Source organism: Eublepharis macularius, chromosome 2, assembly GCF_028583425.1.
Source record: "Eublepharis macularius isolate TG4126 chromosome 2, MPM_Emac_v1.0, whole genome shotgun sequence".
Lineage (NCBI taxonomy): Eukaryota > Metazoa > Chordata > Lepidosauria > Squamata > Eublepharidae > Eublepharis > Eublepharis macularius.
Window position 1 is genome coordinate 69,985,743 of NC_072791.1, and position 24,279 is coordinate 70,010,021.

Here is a 24,279-nt window from a genome sequence, read left to right on the forward strand (position 1 = left end):
TCTTCCCAGGGTCTTCTAGCTGCCTGAGAACATGGATGCCGGCTGGGCATAGCTGGGGCTGGATAGCAGGCTGCCCGGTAGCGAGGGCAAGCTCGGGGACCGGCCCGTGGGAGGCTCCAGGCGGGAACTGACCAGGGAGCGCCTAGCCAGGCTCGCTGGAGGTTTCCCCGGCAGGCGCCCGGCTGCTAGCAGCGGCTTGGGCCCATATGAGGCAGGCTTCCATGGAGGCAGGGGGAACAGCACTTTAAAACACAGTCCAAAGCAGGGAACAGGCACGGTCCGTGGCAGATGGCAATGCAGGCACGGGGCACACTTGTAACAGAGTCCAAACACACACTGGGAATCCCAGATACAGGTCAGGGCAGGGCTGCCCAGAAAGAGAGTCCTTTGTGCAGTTAACCAAACATGGAGTCAGTAACTACACAGTCTATTGTAGCAGCAAGGTAATTGACACGCAGGCAGGAAACTGACACGTGTACCAGAACACACACGCGCAAAGCAGTCTTTGGTGTAGCAGTAAAACAGCAACGCAGGAAACTTTAACACAGTTCATGGCAGGCTTCAAAGCAGGGGAGGGGGCCTACTTGGCAACAATAGAGTCACCTTAGCAAGGATGCAGTAAGTTCAAGAATCTATTGTTCTCTCATCTATCTATCTATCTATCTATCTATCTATCTATCTATCTATCTATCTATCTATCTATCTATCTATCTATCTATCTATCTATCTAATGTAATACTTTATATTATATTCTGTAATATATCTTTTCTGTAACACACTATAACACATCCTCCAACCAAGCTTCACAGAGTATCAGAAAGAGATTACCACAGACAAACTATTAATGGCAGGGCAGATGGAAACAATGCAAAATATTTTTTTAATATAGAGAAAGCTATATGAAATGAAAAACATTAATTTACTTTGCTGGTCACAAAGTTAAATCATTAGAAGAAAAGTGTATTTTCAACCACTACTATGGTTACAGGAATCCTCTATTAATGTGGATTACATGGACAGCAAAATTGTCAGGATTTTCTGTGAGCTCTCCATATACTGATCAGCATGAATCATGATGCAGCTTCTTGAGTTTAAAAAAGGCATATAACCTTCAAGTTCTTGCCAGCACACTTGTCAGCATATACCTTCATTTCACTTCCACCCTAGGTTCCCTTTTGCTAAAAACTAGATGATACTAACTGGGGTCTCAAGACGTGTTGTGGAGTGGGCAATTTGGAAATTGCACTAAATTCCCCCAAATCTGAAATGTATTGGAGTTTCAGAAGACTTAGCTCACCTCTTTTCCATTTAGCCAACTCAATTGGTTTTAGCATTTTGTCCCATTTTAAAAACCAAACAAAAAATTGCATCCCCTGAGACTTCTACCTTATCTATGGGTTCCTTTGTTGTACAGCTTTTGCTATCTACAGCTATCCAGCTTACTAGTAGATAACACGATTATGAAATTAACAATGAAATATAAATATTAGTGGTACTACTTTGGGGCTAACTTAATGAACTAATATAAATTATCTGACAAACAGAGCTTTGACTTTCAAAAGCTCACACCCTTGAAATCAAGTTGGTCTTTAAAGTGCTACTGGGCCCAAATCTTGCTCTTAAACTCAATTATGTTCATTTCTCACTAAAAATCAAGACTACCTTCACAAAACTTAACTTCCTACTTGACAAACTGTACTCTTCCGTCTGTTGACTCTAATGAAATTTAAATCACACATTTGTTCCTTTCAATTATTCATGCCTCAAGCAACAACAACATTCCCAATAGTGAGGAAGAAACATCTTTTGGTACCAAAGTACAAGTGACCTGTAGTTATTTAAACTACAGGTCACTTGTAATTGTAGTACAAGTGACCTGTACCTTTCCCTGAGAGCATTTTACTTTGGTCCACAGAGCTTCCTCAAAGAACTGTATAAATTAATTGCACATTTCTCCAGCTGGTCTGTATTTCTCTTCTTAGACAAACACAACCACATGGTGATGGCTGAAATGAACTCTGCTTCTTTTTAAAAGTGTCATGAAAATTTTGGATATTTTACAGCCTGAAGATATCAACATATGTTACATAGTTACTCAATATAAGTCTCACATTGAAGATACTATTTTTAAGAAGCAATTTTAAAATGCTATATTTAGCCTAGGGAATCCATAGTTTTAGTCCATAAAGACATCTGAAAATCCTACCATCCTCACTCAATTACCAGAAATGGTAACTGTTTCAAACAGGCAACAGGACAATATTCTAATGCAGCCAGGAAATGAATTAAAGGGAATGATGACTTTAATATATTCCATTTTAAAAACTCACTGAACCAGTAGCTAAATTTCTCTGCAAAATCTTTAAAAATTCAAACTTCTAAGCAATACAGTATTACCTCTGTCATCACTTTCAGATCTGAATTAAAAGTGCTTAGCAGAAGTCACCAGAGATTCTTGAGTGTCTCCTACCGCAGTTCATAAAACCTTTCCTCAAACGGGTTGGTTGCCTTCTTTTCCAGCCTCCAAGCAAACAAGCTCACAGAGCACCGTGATCAACTAAGACCTGCACGAAATCAATCAAGTGAATCAGTCTCAAGAATATAATGTACACATTGAAATACAATTCAAGGTCCAAAAACACTGGTAAAGTATAAGGCAAATGCTCAAAAATCAATGTAGCTGCCAAACAGTGCTTCTAAGCACTAGGTCAACAAGAAAATCACCATAAAGTGCAAGTTACAAAAGATAATGAATAACCGTTATACAAAATTTTTTTAAAGTGGCCGTGCCTAGAGCAGCAAAACATTTATGAACCAATCAACAGATGTTCAACAGAAGCAGTCTTCATTGCAAGCAAAGTCCCATAGTGTAGAAGCTGAAGAAATCCATCAAACAGTAACTGCGACCGAGGCACCAGTATGTCCACCCGTTTCCGTCTCTCTTCTTCCTGGCAGTTACCACGCTATATACAACAGTAAATAACACTGAAATAAACCATATACAATATTTTTAAAGGTTTAAAACCATTTGAACAACTTACAGCAATGTTTCCTATGCAAAATACAGAACATATTCTCTCCTTCTCCAGCTGGAACAATGGCATCTGCATGTAATGCCTTATCAATTGTTTATAAAGACCAACAGCTGTGGAAACCCACAGTAGCAATTAAATTACATTAAAGAGAACGTACTACATACCTCCACAGATTCGACACAGACATGTAACACAGAGATTCAACACAGACATGTAACACAGATAAAGCTGTCTATTTTATTAAGTGCCAGTGTAATTTATTTTATGTTGGCAGTACCACCCGTGTTATCAGGTTGAGAATTCGGGAGCATCTCTCCCGCATTCAACAGAGAGTGATTGAGGCTCCTTTGGTGTCTCATTTTTTGCCAGGTGGGACATGGCACAAGGGACCTGTTTTTTACTGTACTATACTTGAGTAAAGCCACAAATTTGGAATTTGTTAAGAGGGATTTACTTGGGAAGGAAGCATGGTGGATCTATAAACCTGATACTGTGTCTCCTAAAGGGCTTAATGTAAATATGGATTTAACTTGTTTTCTGACTTAATTGTAATCTGTGGAGATATGTAGTACGTTCTCTTTAATGTAATTTAATTGCTACTGTGGGTTTCCACAGCTGTTGGTCTTTATAAACAACTGATAAGGCATTACATGCAGCTGCCGTTGTTCTAGCTGGAGAAGGAGAGGATATGTTCTGTATTTTGCATAGGAAACATTGCTGTAAGTTGTTCAAATGGTTTTAAACCTTTTAAAATATTGTATATGGATTATTTCAATGTTATTTACTGTTGTATATAGCGTGGTAACTGCCAGGAAGAAGAGAGATGGAAACGGGTGGACATACTGGTGCCTCCGTCGCAGTTACTGTTTGATGGATTTCTTCAGCTTCTACACTATGGGACTTTGCTTGCAATGAAGACTGCTTCTGTTGAACATCTCCTGTTGATTGGTTCATAAATGTTTTGCTGCTCTAGGCATGGTCACTTTAAAAAAAATGTATAACGGTTATTCATTATTTTTTGTAACTTGCACTTTATGGTGAATTTCTTGTTGACCTTGTGATTAGAAGCACTGTCTGGCAGCTACATTGATTTTTGAGCATTTGCCTTATACTTTACCAGTGTTTTTGGACCTTGAATTGTATTTCAATGTATACATTACATTCTTGAGACTGATTCACTTGATTGATTTCGTGCAGGTCTTAGTTAGTTGATCACGGTGCTCTGTGAGCTTGTTTGCTTGGTTCGTTCTTCCGTGATTCTGTCTCCTTTGTAGTCTGTTCTTTTCCTGCCTCAGCATTTAAGAGATGCTGCTTACATGAGTACTGGTATTTAAATACCAGTACTCCAGTGCAAACATGCATAATATGCCATTATGAAGCATGCATACATAAAATTATCACCCTTTCCTTTAAAATACATGCAAACATGAACTTAGTTCTTTCCCACTTACTGCTCACTCATATTTTAAAGAATCAGTGATTTACATAAATGTGTAACTTATGTAGCCAGATAACAAAAATATTATAGAAGTAGCAAGCTTCAGATTCTTTACCATATATATATTTATATGGTTTTTAAATACATTAAAATTTCCAAAATACCTATTATTCAGCCTGAAAAAAATCTTTGACAAAATTCTATTAATTTTCTAATCTAACCGCTGATGCAGTTCAGCCAGTCAGCTCAAGAAACAAATTATCTGGGACTTCCATTTTTTTAGTTTAAACAGAAATTGAAATCATTTGCATGCAGTTTAAGGTTACAATTCTATACTGTTACCTAAGAATAAATAAAACTGAACAGGACTTCTGTGTAAACAGGAAAAAGTTGTACCACATAATATTTTCCATTTTATTTTGCCCTTTGATACTTAGTAGTTAAATCTGTGTTCCTGTTTTCAGAATATCATATGTGGGTGTGTTTGATTATTATAAATGTTGTACAATTGACCACTGAGAAAGGCATTAGGGCCAAAATGGGTATGGTCTGTCTTTGTGTTGGTCATTGGACTGTATCATCATCTGTGTATGGAGAATATTTTAGCAATTTTAAACATATGCATGTAGCCTGCCATTCAGGCCTTATGTTTTTAACTTGTATTTTGTGCACATCCATAATAAATAGCTTTTTGGAATATATTTTACATTTTAGGATATAACTTGACCCCTGTATTTTTCCCTTCAGAATATCATCTTCACAGCCCAGCTTTTCTTTCCTTTCATGGTACAGCTTTATTGGCCATAGCCTTAAGGGAGAAAAAATAACCTATAAGGCCCATTCTAATTATGTTTTTTTTAATTTTGGTCACTACTAAGAAATCTGTACACAACCCCACTTCAAAATGACAGTGGAGAGAATAAGGTCAGTAGTAAAATATAACAGAACATGTGCCCCAGTATGCAGTGTTTGCTTTTTATTTGTTCCCATCATTGAAGAGTTTAACTTTGTGAAAAAGTATTAAATATCAAATTTTGCAAAAGTAATTAATTTCTCAAGAACTGATGGATGAACTGAAACAAGGCTATTACATCTCAACACATTTCAGTACAGATCTCAACACAGAAGAAAAGGCAGCAAGGCTCATTCTCTAGTCAGCAGTGTCTGATCTAACAATCCACACAACTGTACCAAGAGGAAGGAGGAAAGCAAAAGGCTCAACTTGCTCTTTGTGCTCAAAGCTCCCTTCGTATCTTTGCAATAATGATAATCATTTGGTTGCCCTAAATTTGCTTGTAACAAAATGCTTCTCTTAATTGTTACAGTATTAATATCCTGAACTTTTTAATTTATTGTATCCATATCATTTATACTCCACCTTTCTCACCGAGACTCCACCATTGCAAGGAGAAAGCTTGCATAAGAGCATAAAATGCTTTTCCAAGCCGTTTCATATTTAGGCTATTCAAGTACTCAAAATACCATTTACTTTACTAGAGAAAAATGCTTATTTTCACAAAACAAATCTTCACACATGCAAATCCCTTTTTCTAGCTGCCACACAATCATGTAGTTGTATCTCTCCCTAAAGTCCCAAATTTTGCCAAATGTTATAAAGTGGGCCGTCTGAAAGCATTGTATGTTGTGTTGTTTACCGTGCAGGTGTGCACTCCCATTTAACGGACCTGCAAAAAAAAATCAACCTTTTGCGGCACATTGCACAATTTAGGAGTAAAAGAAGCCAGACACACCAAACACTTCAGGAAAACATCTCCTTTCCAGGCAAGCAGCTCTATTGTACGGGCTGCAGAAGGCACTAATGCTGCTGGGAGTACAGACTTCCTCAGTACTACATCAGGGTTTTAGGTTAAGGGATATGAGACACTGTCTAGCCAACATATATCCTGAATGGTTTTCTTGGTCCAGGAGGTTTAGAGTACACGGCGGGCGCAGAATCTCACCCTAGCGAACTCCGGTGGCTTCATGGGTACAGCACCGCCCTTTCCAGTCATCCCTCCTGTTCCGTCGCCTCCGTCCGCCATCTTAGAAAAACTGATAATCTTCTAGCCGAGCCTCGCCACAACCCGACCGGAAACCAGCTGTGGGGACGGAGGGGGGGGTCGGAAAAAGTTGACCCAGGGCTTCGTGCTAATACCTCGTCAACGTTGATCCTTGGTTAAAACTGAGCAGGCGCGCATCATATACGCATGCTCAGATAGCACCTGCTGAAGCTGCTCTGCTATTGGTAGTTTGACTGCCTTCTGATGAGGCAGAGCTGGCCAAAGGGAGGTACGTGTAAACACGGGTGAACATTTATTCCAGCATAAGTTTTTCGAGGTCAGAGAGTACTTCATCACACTGGATCGTTAGCACCGGGATTAAGGTTGTTTCCTCTTAGCAAAAGAGGACAGATGAATCCAGCATTCAGGCTGTCTTTCTTCCCTGCCTTTTACCTGTTAGGAGTTGGGACCATCCATCTACATAGAGCACAAAAAAAACCTATAATGTTTTACAAATTACGTTTACTGTGATCTTTCCACAGGGAACGTTTTGATGCCACTTCACTGTGATGGAATTAATATCTATGGGCATACTAATTAGAATGTCTTGGACAGGAATTGTTCTTAGGAATCAAGTTCCATTGAGATTGGAAACAGAAGAACAGAGGAAAGAATGTATGATAAAATACACAAAGAACGTTGGATATAACATACAACTCGAACAATGGGAGAATATGTGACTGAAGGGACTTAAATTTACATTAAGCTCTGGTCTGAAAGAAAACTTTTCTAAAATGATGTATAGATGGTATCTATCACTGGAAAAATTAGCAAAAATGTATAAGAATGTTTTGGGCAGATGTTGGAAATGTGAACACCAGGAGGGGATGGTTGATCATCTATGGTAGACATGAAATAAAGCTTAAAAATGGATATAAATACAATCTATTATCCAGATTTTAAAGATTAATATAGAAATGAAACCGGAGGCATTCTTGTTGGGACTAATGGACACACAGAAGCTACTCACAATATACTTTTTTAATATGACAACAGCAGTGAGACTCTTATATGCTCAAAAATGGAAAGCCACAATTTTATTTTATTTATTTATTTAATTCTATTTATATGCCGCCCTCCCCACAGATGGGTTCAGGGCGGCAACATTACCTAAACAGAGAAATGGCTGGAGAAGATGATGGAGTATGACGAGATGGGCACACTTACATCTTTGATTAGGGAAAAGTAATTGGGTAAATACATTGTTACCTGGAAACCTCTTATAGACCTTTTGTGAGAAACAGAGAAATGGACCGATGGTTTAATGTTTAGAAAGAAATGGAAAGTAGTTATTTAGGGTAAATTTGGAGTTAAGTTATAATATTGATCATAAGGGTAAATTTGGAGTTAGTATATAATATGTAATACTTACATTTTTTCTCAGAGATAATTGGCACATTCCTAATTTCTTTTGCTTTTTTCTTTTTGTTTAGACCTGTTTTTCTAGTCTTTTTAAACATTTGTTTTAAAATTTTCAATAATTTTTTTAAAAAAAGGAATCCTGTTCCATGGGAACATTCCGTCTCCTCCAAATCACAAAGAATGCTGCCTTCTGCCTCCTAAATGTTCTTAGCCTTTAAAAGCTGTTAAAAACCCAGTAGATGCAGCATTTTCTGCCACGTGGGCGCAGCATGGGAAAAATGCCCCCTTTTAATTTTTGCCTGTCACCGCATGTTTTTCCATTGGGTCAAATGTGGAAGTCTGTTTTATAACTGGTTCTCTTCTTGATAGGAATGGTAGGTAGACTTTCTCTTCCCTCCCGATTCCCTAGTACAGATTTTCAACTGTGGTAGAAAAAATGTTTATTTCTCTGACCAAGGATGTGATCACTAGCTGTCAATCTGATGGTTTTGTACCTAGCACAGATTCTTGTGAGATTTTTGTAAGGTGTTAGATTTGACAACATGAATTTGACCACCAGAATACTGCAATGGGAGGGGGGAGCGTCCACTGGACAAGACAGATTTGCATGAGTCTGGGATTCCTTGAATGAAGGATGCTGGGACTGTGTTTGCCATTAATGAGAACAATAGCTTCACACTTTCACAAAATTATTTTACTTGTGAGGAAGAAACTTTTGTCGAAAATTAGCCCATAACATAATAAAATAACATAAAACCAGTGTTCTCGGTAAATGACTCACCATGCTAAAACATCGAACTAAAACTACCGCGGAAACAAAACATTCGTACAGTGAAATCCCAAACAGTTACTCCAGTCTAATCCCACTGGAATCAAATGCTACTACGCTCCAGGGCTACAGAGCTACCAGAATGAGTGGCGGGTGTGCCCCGTCCGGACCGTGTTGTTGTTTCTCCCTTTGCTCTAATGAAGCAGTAGAGCTCTGCGATCGCCACCTACTGGACTGAGCTCTCTGACAGGCAACTTAGTCCTCCAGGAAGACAGAGATGAGAAGGAAAAAGCTCGATGAAACCTTATGGGCGTGCATCGGCCCGCCTTGCCCTTTACACGCGAGACCAAATATCGAAGTTAGCGGTGCGGCGCTGGGGCGCGGCGGTGACAGTTGGCGCGCGGGTGGATGGTTCCCATCCAGGCGAGGATGCAGAAGGTGGCGGCTGGGCTGGTCGCGGCCGCTGTGATCGCGCTGCTACTGGACTGGTATAGCCCTTCGGGGCCCCAGCAACCGCTTCCCCACGCCCGCTCCTTCGCCCCCGAGCCGGCTCCGGGAGCTGAGGAGAATAACCTCTTCTGGTTAGTCCAGGTGAGGCGAGGTGGGGTGGCCAATGTGACGCTCAAGTGAATTCCGGGTAGAAATCCGGAATCAGCGTGGCGGAGAGGAGCAATGGCAGGATTTACTTTTGACCAAGTTAATGGGGCCATAATGACCTACGAAAGAAGCAGTGCCATTATAAATTCATAATGATAGCATATAATCATTATAAACGATTTTTAACTCTTCACTTTTCTGTTTCTCAAAATTAAAAGAACATGTAAGTGCCATATTGCGGCCTGGCGGTGGGGGGGAGGGGGAGGGGGCGGGGCGGTGAGAGAGATGCAAACTATGGGGGAACTAAATGGTTAAGTCTTACCACTCACTGGACCCAAAAGTTATTTTTCTAAGTCAATGGGAAGATTTAGCTATCCCAAAGATTAGGAAAGAGCTGATTGTAACATTTTTTGTAGTAGCAAAAAACATGATTGCACTAGAATGGAAAAAAGAAAAGGCACCTTAGGTAGACTCTTGGTTTGAAAAAGTCTGGAACCATTTTATATTAGAAAAAAACCCATAATGATCTCTATACAGCAGAAAGATTTCCTGTAAGTACTAAGTTTATGGAAAAATGGCTACCGTTCTTTGAATATGTAGATAAGCATAACATGCAACCCAAATCAAAAATATTACAAGCAATAACCAATTATGGTGGTTTTGTTTTGTAGTTCTTTAAAAAAGATAGTGATGTGTATATCTTTGTTTTAATTTGTTTGATTCTCTTCCTGTATCAAACTAGTTTTATTACTTGTTCAACTACATGTGACTTGATTGTAAGATAGTATGTTGTTGTTGTTTAATTTCAATAAAATGTTTTTTTAAAAAAAAAGTCTTACCACTCAGAGATGCAGCCACTGACATCTGCCACATTTTCGTCCTTTTAAGAGCTCCGCTACTTCTTCCATTTTATATTTTTGCAACGATTCTGTGAAGCTCATTAGGCTGAGAATGATTGACCGAAAAGTTTCTTGGACCAATTGGAAATTCAAACCCTAGTCCAGCGCTGCCCCACACTGACTCTGATTAGTTCTGCTAATAATTAGTTCAGTATGCCTGTATAACACTCTAATTGAATATCTGTTCCGTGTTTCATCCTGCATTTTCTTAGATCAAATTTTGTATTAGTCCTGCTTTATATATCAACAGTTGGGAGTGGTCCTCCTCACCTGCTATGAGCAGATTGATTACTCTTTTGTTTGTATATTGTTTTAAACTGGCCTCTCTTTTTAACATATCCTTCCACGTTTCTATTGTTGGTAGTGTTTAATATAAGTTCATCAGCCTCCTGGAGGTACATTTTATACACCTGATAAAGTGAGCCCTGTCTCAGGAAGGCTTATGCTGAAATACATTTTTGTTAGTCTTTAAAGTGCCACTGGATCCTGATTTTGCTGGCTCTAATTATGTTGGGCTAGTTTAGTTTTGTCTGGACATTTCTACAAGTATAAAGTGTCAATGTAGTCCACCAGCTGGATGATACCAGATTGTAATTTTTGTATGGGTTAGCATACCATATACCATAGAGTCTCTATGGTATACAATAGGTGAAGTAGAATCCTAGAGCATTTGTCTTCTGCCACTCTGGGAGTCTTCTTCTAGACTGAATGGTACTCCCTCCAAAGCTGCCATTTCCTCCACAGAAACTGATCTCTGTAGCTTGGAGATCAGCTGTAATTTTGGGAAACCTCCATACCCAGCCTTTAGGTTGGTAACCTCAGGTGAAGAGCAGTGAAATGATTGGGTAACCATCTTTTTCTGAAAATGAATATTAAAAAGATTTTCTGTTTTAATGTTAATATTGTGATAATAATATTTTAATATATTTTAAATATTTTTCTGAAAATGAAAATAAAATGAATTTCTTTTTCAGTATTCATAATTTACAAATGTATTGAGTCTGAAATTAATCTACTAGTGTTTCATGTTCTGATCTGTTTATGCTGCATTTACTCACTTTGTAAAAATATTTGGGGCTGTTTCTGTTACTGTTTTCTTAAACATTATATTCTTTAGTAATTCATCCACTTTTTTCCTTTCCTTGTAGGTATCAGATCTACATATCAGTAAGTTTAGGGATCCAGGTCGAGCCCCTGATTTTGAAAAGTTCTGCACTGAAACAATTGATGTAATTCAACCAGCTCTTGTTTTAGTAACAGGTGAGCAACCTACTTCTCCCCATCCTCTACCTCCCTACTAATTTCATTTTATAGTGCATTACAGTAGTCTAGCCTTGAGGAAATTGATGGCATTTTAGGTCTGGACCTAAAAGAAAGGGTTATATCCTTGTCATTAGATGGGTGACAAGCATCTTAAAGTGCAGGAATGAATCCAGGAGCTCCTGGAAGCTGAATCCCACAAAAGTCTCTTGTTTTTCCCCTCACTTTTGTTCTTCCAGTCTTGAGATCTGAATATCATTGCTTCAGTCTTGTTGGATTCAATGTCAGTTGATTTGCTTGCACTCATTCTCTTTTAATACAGACCTTATTATGCTTCAGCTCTTCTCCAAGAGACCCTGGTGTTGGATGTCTCTGGGGTGGGCATGACTAACAGCTAGACAGGGGGTTTTCTCTGTTGTGCTACTGGTTCTGGAACACTTTTCCCTAGAAAAGTGAAGCTGAGTATCTCATTTTCTATATTTAGGTTGATCAAGATTTTTTAAAGTAAGGGTTTCATTGTCTAATTGTTTTAGTGACACGGATTTTGGTGCTGAACATTGATTTGTTTTAATATACTTAATTATATCTGTTTATATTATCTTCTTTGGGAGTGGTGTTTAGCCAAGAAATTGAATTTTTAAACATCTAAAACATAATAGTCATTGGTTAAATGAAAATGCTGGATGAAGAAAGTATTAGTCAATAATGATGGCACTGCATCTGAAATCTGCAGATGATCTCACCTAAAAATCTAGGCAAGAAATGGTCCTCACAAAGCTCCAGAGATTAAAGAGTCTCATACAATTAATTGATAACCTTGGAACTATAAATATTTCTTTTTTAAAAGATAAGCCTATCTAAGAAGGGCCTGCCCTTCCCTCTACCCACTGCACTGGTACCTAGCTGTAATACAGTGATGCTCACTCAGGACTTTGTGACATCCCACCTGTGGCTCTTCTGAGCACTGTTCCCTAATGTAGCACTTGCTCCATGTTTTAGGAAAATGGGAAGGCCATTTTCCAACAGGCCAGGGCCTGTGGTTGGCTGGTGATTCCCACCTTGCAACAGCTGCTGCTGGACCGATGGAAGATGGGGAAGCTGCAAGCTTTTCTGAGTTGCGGGCCTCTTGCCAGGAAAGGAAGTAAAGAGTCCATTCTTTCTAGTCCTCTTCTCTGTAGCCTCTTTATTCTCATCCCAGCACCTAGGTTGCTTTTAACATAGGGAAGCATTTATTTTTTAAACATTCAGCCTAATAAAAAGTTCTGCATAACCTGAAAGCTTGCACACTGCTTTGTGTCATAAGTCTAACTTGCAAGCTTTTCCCCTCATTTCATATACATGAGGGCTGGCTAAGCTTCAGAATGGCAGGGAGAGACCCTCAGAGGTGGTCTGCTAATTGAAATGGTTATACTTACATATTTACTATTAATAGTTACAGTTTATATTACTTGTATGTGTTTGGTGGAGTGGTGTACAGTGCATACATGTGGCTCTTTTGGTAGATTATAATTGTGAATATGGCCCTCTGTGAGCCTCAGAATGCATACTACCGGCTACTACCGTTGTTGATTTGGGTTCATACTGATAGCTAGTCAAGCTACTGATCTTGTCTGGTGCTTGTGGGAAATTGATACACTTGAACATCTGTTATTTTCAGTTTGCCTAAGAAGAACTCTGTTCATGCTTTTCTTCCTCTTCCAGCTCTCCAAGACTAGTTGGGAAGCTCATGAAGAAACCAGTTTGTTCAAGCATCTCTATTCTTATGTGACTTAAAATCTGAGTTTATTTTATTTTGTAGACTTCTATAGTAAGTGCTGCAGGATAGAAATGTATGACATAAATATACAGCTAAGCTAAATGGGGAGAGAGTAACTGGATCATGAAAGAGAGGAGATTCCTCTCCTTGCTTGTACTCTGTGGTCAAAGTGTATGGATAGTGGATGGAAGACAGCAATCCTTCCTTTAGTCCCATCTATGCCATTGTCATGAGCTATCAAAGAAAGAGTAAAACTGGATCCAATTAACCTGGCTTGTCTCTCACCCATCTTGTAGCTCCCTGGATGACAAGCTGTAATGATTTCAAGAAATGTGTGCATGTATCTTTAAATGCTTGGTGTGAGATAGATGAAGAGTGGGGGTGAGAGAGAGGGATATGATTGGTTGATGACTGAGAGTGGGCGGAGTGAATGCAGTTTGAGACTGACAGGAGAGAGAGAAAAGTTTTGAGTCAGAGGAAAGCAGGCTAGCTGTGTGCTGCCTGAATATGTTGAAGTGTTTATGAGAGAAATATGACCTGTGTGGAACCTGAACTGAGCATGTTTGTGAAAGGACACTCAGTCAGGGAAAGAGAGGCCAGCTGTGTGCTGCCTGAGCAGGTTTAATCTGTGAATAAGAGAAAGAGAGGCTAGCTGTGTGCTGCCTGAGGAGTTTTCTGTGAGAGAAATATAGAGCCTAGAGAAAGAGGCTAACTGTGTGTGAAGCCTTACAAGAGATCTGTGTGAATGAGTTTAAATGAAGTAACATTAAGAACTAAGAACTACTTTTATGAAACCAATACACTTCTTGAAAAATAAACATTTATTTTGTTTTGTTATATCCCAGTGTAGCTGTCATTGCTATATCCCATTCCTATCTTCAGGGCCACATAGAACCACGAAGAAGCCTGACGCTTAGGAATGTTACCAAAGGGAAAACTTAATTAAAACATATTGGAATATAATATTCCTGGTGGCAGCTAACTACCCAGGGTGTACAGGGAAGATTAAAAGAAAAATCTACCCCCCCAAAAGTAACGGTCATAACACAAGCTTTGAAAACATCTGTCTGAAGTAGAACCCTCCCAGGAGCAGTTGTCAGTGGGTATAGGGCCACCTAGTGTTAGGCTGAGGGTTCCCATTGCATGGGTGACCTCAAGTTTAGTACTTTACTTTTTCATATGGCTGAAATCATTTAGATAAGAAGATAAAGCAAAGAAATCTAGGGTATCTTTGAGCTGGTGGCCAACTTTTTCCTCCTCCTAGTGGTCCATTATCTAGGGCAGGGGGCCATTTCCACTTTCCACCACTGCTCCCCACACTTGATGATTACAGCCATTTCATTTTATGCCTTATGAATCATATAAGAGCCACTGACTTCTGCAGTGAAAAACACGGATTGTGGTCCTATGATACAGTGCCTACTGCTACAGACATTGATGACCTCAGAGTATGGACAAGGATAGGTTTTGCACATGCATGCCTATTTCCCATATTGCAGTCCTTTTACTTTGTTTTACAGAATGTGGCACTAGTGCTATGCCTGTTTATTTACATAGCCCAACTGTAACTTCTGTTTCTTGATTAAACTAGTGAGTTAAATGAAGAAATTAGCTTTCTATATAAATGATATTAAATGAGACATTTTGGGTTCATATTTGTGAGTCTGGTGCAGCAGGTTCCACATGTTCCAGTCCGTCATTTTGATCAGCATTTGATTCATGTTGCATTCCATTGTTATGCAGTTCTTGCATAATTTTTGCAGAATGTGCTATGTGGGTTTTTCTGTTTGTTAACAGGTGACTTGACAGATGCCAAAACAAAGGATAACATTGGGTCTGATCAGGTAGAGGTGGAGTGGCAAACTTACCAGACAATCTTGAAGAGGTCTAAAGTCATGGAAAAAACCAAATGGATTGACATTAAAGGGAATCATGGTAAGATAAATGTCGAGACATTTGGGTGAGGGAATTTCCACATGTACTTATTCACATGTCTTTTGATTCATGTGTAAAGCAGAGTAAGGGTTTGTTTGCTGGTTCTTTTTTGTTAGAAAATCGAGCACTTGGGAGAAGGAAATGAATCCTGCTCTCTGTTACCTAGTAAACCATCCTAAGCATGTCTGCTCAGAAGTAAGTCAGTGGAACATACTCCCAGGCAACTCTTTGTTGGATTGCAACCATAACCTCACAGGGATTTGCTGTCTGAAGTATTTTTCTCCAGCTTAGCTTTGATACTGGAAATGAGCCAGACTATAAGTAAAATAATTCGGACAACTGAATTAACGCAGTGGAGACTTTAAGTCCTCCACTTATCTGTGTGCTTCGTTTTGTCTGAAGTGAATAAATAGATCCTTCTTACATTACATGTGAATGGGTAAACTCAAAAATAAATGCATATGGATGCCTCTAGCATATTTAATTTGGCCCTGAGATTCTGTGATTGAGATTTGCAGTTGTTCTGTTGAATATTGTCAAGTTAGAAGAGATTGTAATCAGGTGTTTACCTAGTAAACGGCAAACTTTAAAAATGAAAACAAAAGCCACATAGTATCTTTTCTTAGAAGCTTTATTGTGAATTTTAGTTATCGGTTTTATTTCTCCTCTATTAGAGGAGGTTTTGAGCATATCTTTTGAATTTGCTCAACCACTATTTTTTCTTAATGTTTTTAGCTAAGGAAATATCATGTAAGGGAATACCCTTTTATTTCTCTCTTATTTTTTAAAAGCAGTCTGCGAGGTAACACTTGTCTCTCAGATGTTCGCTTCGGCATGCTCTGTAAAGATTTGGAGCACACCGAAGATCAAAGCAGAACTTTTCTTGCTGTTTGCAAATCAGGCCCGAATTGGTAACCCAAAGCGCATACGTATGTACTGCAATATAAATAGATGTGCTCATACATAAATATCAAGAATAAATAGTATAAATATGACATCTAAGATATGCAAATCACATAAGCCCTAAATAGTAGAGCCACAATACTCAATGTCAATGTCTTTTGTTGTTTTCCCACAGGTCAACATCAGATGCTTCTAACAAGATGCTCCCGGTTGGCAGGCAAGTACACAAAGTCAGACAAGTCACCATGACTAATAAATATTTTCTTCTGTGTTGCAGGGACTGAATCCAGAATTATTAAGGCTGCCAGAAGGGTGGGGGATTGTCATCCTTAACACATCAGATTATGTGCAGGAGATCTGATGAGGCATTGTTAGAGGGTGACATCACTCCAGCTTTGCATATAGCACTTATTAATTTACATCCAAGAGTACTTGTGTTCTATGCTCTTCCTAAGTTTCATAAGGATGGTTCCCCCTCCCAAGGGGGAATTACTCCCCAAGTCTCCAGGAGTAATTCCATCTTGGAACCTCTAGCACAATATCTAGACAGCCTGTTGCAGCCTGCAGGGATCTCCTCCCCTACCTACATCAGGGATATTAGTCAGTTCATTACCTTAGTGGAAGAGCTAACCATACCTAGAGATGCGACCCTGATGACTATGGATGTCACCTCTCAATACACTTTCATCCCACATGAGGAGGCAAGGACAGTGATAAAGGAGACCTTGTATATATGTGAAATCACATCTCCCCCCATTCCTTTGTCATTATCCATAGGTGACATAGTTCTGGAGAAGAACTATTTTCGTTTTCAGCGAGATTTCTGTTACTAAATTTTTTCGAGACCAGATTTGTCAGAGGAATTTGAGATATGGATGAATTCCATAAATGACCATATTAAATATACGTGGCAGTGTGATCACAATCAGATCAGCTTTTTAGATATTGTAGTCTATAGGAAACTGGATGATAGATAGGGGATCAGGCCATTCAGGAAATTAACGGATAGGAACTCCTACCTCCACTACACATCCTATCATCCCCTACATTTGAGGCAGAACATACTGTATGGACAATTTCTGCTAATTAAAAGGAACTCGTCCTCTGACCGGGGTTGTGTTAGGGAGAGGAGCAGTCTTTGTAGGAGTTTTGTTAATAGGGGGTATGCACGATGAATGGTAGAGCAGGCAAGGTGCAGAGCAGCTGGTAAATTGAGGTCAGAGCTGTTCAACATGCGGGACAGACAGGAATCTGGGAGACTCCATTGGTCAGTGGAATATACTCCATTAGCTTCCACAATCAATCGTGTTATCCACAAGCATTGACACCCCTTATTGGATATCAACAAACTAGGAGTCTCAGGGACATATTAGTATGCTCAGATCAACGTGCAATTGCAATGCAGGATAGACCAATTGGCCACTACAGATGTGGCCATTGTAATGTGTGTCCCCTAACTGTGGTGGGCAAGGAGTTTTGACTCACTGACTCTGGCTGGTCCATCCCTTTAAGAAGCTTTTCCACCTGCAATACTGCTGGTATGGTCTACATCATTGAATGACTTTGCCATAAAATATATATTGGCAGCACCACTTGTCCCATATGTCTTAGGATTCAGGAGCATCTTTCCACCATCAGGAACCGGAACATGGATGCCCCTTTAGCCCTTCATTTTCAGCAAGACCATAATCCTGAAAGAGAGCTGTGGTTTCCATTTTATTTGTCAACAAAACACAAGGTCGAGGTGATTCTTCTAGAATGTTACTGCAACATACGGCATTCTGGATTTTCGAGCCGAACACCCTAGCTCCTAGAGGTCTGAACCAAAAACTGAATTTAACTTGTTATTTGTAGTGGGCAGTATAGCTATACAGGGATATTTTGCCATCAGGGCTTTGCCATTTTAAGGAGGTTTGAGTAATGATTAACGAGTATATTTAGGGTCAGTGTCGGGACAGGCAATTACAGAAGTGAACTGTCACTATCCTCAAGTGAGAGATTTGTGATCTGTGTACTTAACATCTTTGTGAGTATACACTTCATATGATATTCAAATAATTGGGTGTATGCTAAGTAGTTGTTAGTATTTTATTTATTTATTGTGTTATCAGATCGACTGTTATGTGATGCGCCCTTGAAAAAGTCCTTTTACAAAACTGGCTATCAGCTAGCAACCTGTTGGGTGGGACTCGTTGGACTTTTCCGGTTCTGGCAGCCTTAATAATTCTGGATTCAGTCCCTGCAACACAGAAGAAAATATTTAGTAGTCACAGTGACTTGTGTGACTTTGTGTACTTACCTGCCAACCGGGAGCGTCTTGTTGGAAGCATCTGATGTTAACCTGTGGAAAAACAACAAAAGACATTGACATTGAGCATTGTGGCTCTACTATTTAGGGCTTATGTGATGTACATATCTTGGATGTCATATTTATACTATTCTTGATATTTTATGCATAAGTACGTCTGTTTATATTGTAGTACACATATTTATTGCACTTGCACTTTAAATGTATCTTTATATTAAGAATTGTTATTGATTGCTCTGGTTAATTGGTTCACGGGAGAGTTTCCCTTCTGCTGAGTTATCCCATTTCTAGCTCGAATGCACATTACAGGGCTCTTTTTTGAACCTGACCTCTCTTCCCTTTTTCAGTTCTCACAATCTTAAATTTGTTTTGCAATTTTGTGTGATACTGTTTGGCATTCTCACTGCAGATGCATTCAACATTCCAAGCCTGGACAGTGTCAAGAATTACTATAGGTAAGCCTGTGTGCTGTGGTAACTCAGAAGCCCAGAAGGAAATTTAATTGTGTGGTAGACAGAGACATTCTATTAAAACAAGGCATATATGTTTAAGGCAACATGACTCTTAAAGTAGCCTTATAAATAACAGTTTAGAAAGTAGTAATCCACCTATTACTTTGTTCATTCCTGTTGTTCCTTCCTCCCTGCTGCCACCATTATGGTGTTCTGAGCAACTCTGCTTCTCTGTTTTTGCCTCTTCTATTGTGCCTTTTAGTTTCTTTTAACTTATTTTCTTATTCCAGACATTTCTGAATGTAATAATCCCTTCTTGTTTTGGCAGGAAATACTCTGCATGGCGTAAGGATGGCTCTTTCCATTACATCCACCACACATCTTTTGGCAAATACTCTTTTATCTGTGCTGATGCAACCCTCATTCCAGGTCCCAAGAGACCCTACAATTTCTTTGGAATTCTAAATGCGGTAATGTAAAATGAAACATATTACAGCACTAAGCTGTCAGCTGTGTAAAATGGAGTCTAAAGATTTTATTGACAACTGCACAAGATCTAAAATCTTTGAAATCTTTAGAGCATTATACATGGGTAATTTGTCATCTATTATGACCTGGATTCCTGTCTGTTTAATCTATTAGTTTTTGTCTTTATGCTATGCTTCTGGATCTGGTGGTAATTTTTTGTGTGTATTTTAGGTGCAGATTGGAATATACATTTTACATTGGTTGTGTTTGCTGATACACTCTAAGTTATGTTTAAAACCTAGTACTGCTTTATATGAAGGGGTAATAGATGGTAGGAGAGGTAGACAGGGAAAAATACCTAGATGAGGTATTGCGATCCTGCTCTTTGGGGTCATTAAAGGTACTGTGACTATGTTTAAAAGATCATTCCCTGATCTACAGCTCCATATGTTCCTGTATGAATACGCTTGCCCATGGGGACGGGGAGCTCCAAGAATGCTTTAAAAATCATTTTATTCATTTATTTTCAACATTTATATCCCACGTCCATAAGTAGCTTAAGGTGTAAATCAATGCTAAGTTGTGTGTGACTATGTCTTTTCCCAGCTATCGTGTTTACATGCTTGTTGTGGGGAGCCTTTGTAAAACTATAGGAGCCTGGGTCCCTAGACCTACTTATTGGCAAAATATTTAATGCTTTAATCATGAAGACTGTCCCAGTGATTGGAGATTGGACTGAAGCTCTGTTTTAGTCAACAAGCAGAGAAATAGGGTGAATTGGAAACCTATACTTATTTAGAAATTCTGTATGGAGCCTTTCAATAGAACCTGCTGGGGGCAGCTTACAAAGTTAAATATACGAAATAATAAAACATAAAATAATTGCATAAAATCATTAAAAATTAACTAACTAGTCAGAGCCTAGAAACAGCATAAAGCATTTAACAGCCTAAAATGATTGTCATAAACAGTTCTGAGGCCAGAGGCTGACTGTAAAGACAAAATATCAACTCCTTAAAAAAATATTTTAGCCCAGTGCCTAAAAGAGAATAGGGGAGATACCAGGTGAGATACCAGGTAATATTTATGGGGAAGAACATTCCAAAGACGAGGTGCCACCACTGAAAAAGCACTGTCTCTGGTTGCCACCTGCCTCACCTCTGTAAGCAGTGACACAGAGAGCAGGTCTTGCAAAGAGGATCTTAACTGGCCAGCTGGACAATATGAGAAGATCTACTGCCTTATCTTAGACTTCTGTGACTTGTGCATTGCTTCTGACTCTCTTCTTTTTAATTGAAAGCATCTAGCTTCAGTATTGGTCCCAGAGTTTGTCTGCACTACTGCCATATTTACAAAAATTGTTGCTCTGAAGATCACTTTTGAAACTCTGAGCTGCAAAAGAATATAGGGAGGGGTGACCTACTATACCAAGAATGAGAAAAGTCAAAAGTTCAGCTGTGCACATAATCCTCTGGAATGTGGCATACATGTTTCACAGCCTTATTTTTCCAAAACTAAAAATAATGAATTTGTAAATGAAAACAATTCAGCAATATTAATTTGCAATACACACATTAGTGGAACAATTATGTGTGTTTTACAGTCCTATCTAATGCTTGTTTACTCAAAAGTGAGTCCTACTGTGATCAGAGGGACTTACTCCTGCATTAGCATGTTTAGTGCTGCAGTCTTAAGATTCTAAATGCTCAGTCTGTTTGCTTAAGTCTGTGCAGCTGACATGCTACTAAAATGTTTGCTGCTGTTATTTCATTTTAGAGTCAAATGGAAGAGCTACTTTCACTGGCTGCAGAAAGTCATGACAGTAACCACACTATCTGGTTGGGTCACTATCCCACCTCAACAATAATCTCTCCATCACCAGGAATACGGATGGTTATGAGGTAAATTGTTCTTCCCTTATGGACAGGGGTGGTTCAGCAAGAGATTCTGCCTAAGACTGCCACCCCAGGTGTCTGCCTTTCACTGCCCCCCCCCACCATCCCTGCCCACAAGCTGAAGCAGCTAATACTCCTTCCCTCATTGTTTTCCCAAAAGTATATAAAGACAGAACAAGCCACAGTATGTTAAATACATATGGGAAATGGGCATTAGCTTCTCTGTCTTACGAGTGGGTGGTGTAGTGGCAATAGTGAGGTGGCAGAGGCCCACCAGATCTACTCCTTGAGGCCCCTACCTCACCTCACCTCACCTCAATGCAGACATGCCTATGCTTGTGGAAGTGGGTTTGTCTACTGTTTTTAATAATTACTAATCTTAATAGGAAACTTGTTGGTCTCAAGCCTTATCAGTAAAACAAGGGCCATCAACAAAGTAGATGTATTTGCATACTTGGGGAACTCTCTAGGAATGCAGGAAAACATTACTCTGTAAACTTAAAAAGAAAACTCCCAACAAACATGGGAAATATTCATTGTCCCCCAGGAACTGTGAAATGTTGAGTGCAATTGAACATCCATTAAGGGAGAAAAAGGCAACATCGACCTACTCAAATTCCTACATGCTTAGACTATTCAGAAGGAAACAATTAGGGTTGGGATTGGGAATGCATGTCATGAGACATGCATCTTCTAATTTTTAACCCCCCCCCTCCCCCCTAGCAGTTTAGGATCCAATAAGCTTCTAAAAATTGTATCACTTTAAAACTAAAAGAGACCTGGTGGGGACGTTGATTAGGATCAGAGGGAAGGTCCTACCCTTAATCCTAATTAACACATACCCCAAGAATTTTAACCTTTTTACTTCCTGCATTCCTAGCTTAGCACTAGGCCCTATACCAAGAATGTCTCACTATAACACTTTGTTGGGGAGGTAGGTTTCTAATAATTTATCCATCCATTGTTTATTGTAAGTATTAATAATGTTCTTCCATCCGCATTGTTATCATTATAGCTATGTCTAATGCTGAAATGAGTGGCTTATGCCAATCCTAAAAGCAGCAAAACCATAGACAAGTTGTGTGTGTGTATTATGTGCCATCAGGTTTCTTCCAACTTATAACAACCCTATGAATTATAGCAACATCTTGTGTGCAAGAAAAAGAGAAGATGATCCTGCAGGGGGCAGCAAGTTCTAATTAGATAGAACTGTAGGGGGGAGTACCTTCTTTCTAATAAGATATTTTCTTCTTGTCTATCTGCAGAATACTACTCTTAGAACTCTCTAAGCTATCAAGGCAGCTAGGTTTATTTTTTCTGTTTCATATGTAGTTCAGTAGTTCTATCGATCAATTTTGTTACTCTTAGTCAGTATAGTGTCCTGACTACTGCACACATAAGGCTGCCAGGTCTTTCTAGTGAGGGAGGGTAGGAAGAAAGCAGTACTCACCTGGACTTTGCATGCACTCTCCTGCCCCCTGTGCATGATGACATTACTTCCAGAAATGATGTGCACATGCGCTTAGTGCTGGAGTTAATTCTTTTAGAATCAGCCCAAAACATAGCATTAACATCACTTCCAGAAGTAAAATCATTGAGCATGTGGCCAAGACCATGTGTCCATGTTTGCCTGGACTGCTTGCTGGTGGCGGATGATCACAGGGTGGCTTGCTTCCTCCCACTAAGAGGAACAAACCACCAGTGGGCACCTGGAAACCCTATGCAACTCTGACAACATTTAACAGCCTCCGGAATGCCATATAATTGACAGCCTTGCTTCCTTTGAGTCAATCCACAGCTTCTAATAGACAACGTAGGGGTTTCTATATTCATCATTGTGTCTTCTGTGCAGTCCCACGTGAGAACTGCATGCATAGGCCAGCCACAGACGTATCAAAGCTCCAAAAGGCATGAGATGCTCACCCGGCCTTTTCGTGCGCTTTCTGAGTGGGCGCGGCTATAAAAGGCTGGGTGAGCAGATCCCTTCCTCACTTTTTCTTTAGCCGCTGCTGAAGAAGGATGTGCTTTGAGCTCCTGCTCGAGTCCGAGCAAGAAGATAGAAAGCGAGAAGAGAATGACTTTCAAGGCACTCTTCAAGAAGTGTCTCAAGTGTGGATCCAAGATGACCCAATCCGATGGGCTCAAAAAATGCCTGATGTGCCTAGGAGAGACATACAATACCATACACTGTGGTGTGTGCAAGCAATTCATGCTGAAGGCCTGACATGAATGGGCATCACACCTCTCATAGTGGCACTATGAGAGTCAGCCCTCCAAGGTGTATCCGACTCCGAAGTCTTGAAGGCTGCTAATAAAGGACCACAGCACCCAGAACAGGCCTCCTTAGTATCTCCAATTTTGGCGCCAAGTGTTGACAATACAAACTAGTCAGTTCATTAAGATTCTAGCTCATCTCGGTCTTCATCCGAATCGCCGTCGAAAAAGGCCAAGCTCAAGTCGAGGCATACTGAAAAGCACCTGACTCTGAAACCGGAGAAGAAAAAGCAGCCCTCTGCTTCGGCTCCATCTGCCTTCGTGGCTCCAAGAACTCCCTTGCCAAGACATTGATCAGCCTTGGTTTGTGCTGTTCTCAATGGCAAGATTCCGGATCTCTCAGACCTGGGAGTGCCATTATCTCCAATACCACCTTCCCCAGTGCGACCTGCACAGAAGGAAGCAGCTTCCTCAGCTCCAGCTGACACCGAGAGTTGTCTTGAGGTTGTTAGAAGTCACAGATGTTCATGGGTTCCATACCCATAGGAGTCTCCTTACCATTATTACACCTACAGCATGGAAGGGTCTCTGGGTCTCTACCCGCCACCTCACTACTATCTGCAGAATGACTACTACTCTCTGGAACCTCTCCCTTTGGTTGCAAAGACAAGACCTCCCTCAGTTCCTCCAATGGTTCCCAAAGACATCAGGTCTACAGAACCAACACTTGATCCACCAACACATCCTGATGATGGTTCCGACTCCGGTTCCGACCTGGCATCCAAGCCATCCCATCCAGAGTATATCACAAAGGACTCTGCTGTGTCTCCAACTAAAGACCTTCACCTCTACTCTGAACAACTAGTCAGAATGGCAAGGTTATTGGAAATCGGAGAAAGGTTTATGCCTCATCAGCCCTAAATTTCCG

The 24,279-nt window shown here is 39.9% G+C and overlaps 2 protein-coding genes across 4 annotated transcripts in view; one reads left to right on the forward strand and one right to left on the reverse strand.

The window, feature by feature from the left end:
- The window catches only part of UBR1 (ubiquitin protein ligase E3 component n-recognin 1), a 138,008-nt gene extending 131,495 nt beyond the window's left edge, over positions 1-6,513 (reverse strand). For 2 of the 3 annotated variants that reach the window (XM_054971048.1, XM_054971047.1), the window contains exon 1: positions 6,435-6,513. In XM_054971048.1, coding sequence (XP_054827023.1) covers positions 6,435-6,485 — 51 coding nt within the window. In that variant the 5' untranslated portion in view covers positions 6,486-6,513. Of the gene's footprint in view, positions 1-2,397; positions 2,486-6,434 lie in introns of those variants that run through there. The other variant, XM_054971049.1, reaches the window with a different exon arrangement.
- A 2,482-nt stretch (positions 6,514-8,995) lies between these two features.
- Positions 8,996-24,279, forward strand: part of TMEM62 (transmembrane protein 62) — a 35,912-nt gene continuing 20,628 nt past the window's right edge. Inside the window, exons 1-6 of the mRNA XM_054972454.1 lie at positions 8,996-9,255; positions 11,309-11,420; positions 14,974-15,111; positions 18,732-18,777; positions 19,103-19,244; positions 21,019-21,143. Of these exons, the coding sequence (XP_054828429.1) occupies positions 9,073-9,255; positions 11,309-11,420; positions 14,974-15,111; positions 18,732-18,777; positions 19,103-19,244; positions 21,019-21,143 (746 nt within the window). The 5' untranslated portion in view covers positions 8,996-9,072. The remainder of the gene's footprint in view (positions 9,256-11,308; positions 11,421-14,973; positions 15,112-18,731; positions 18,778-19,102; positions 19,245-21,018; positions 21,144-24,279) is intronic.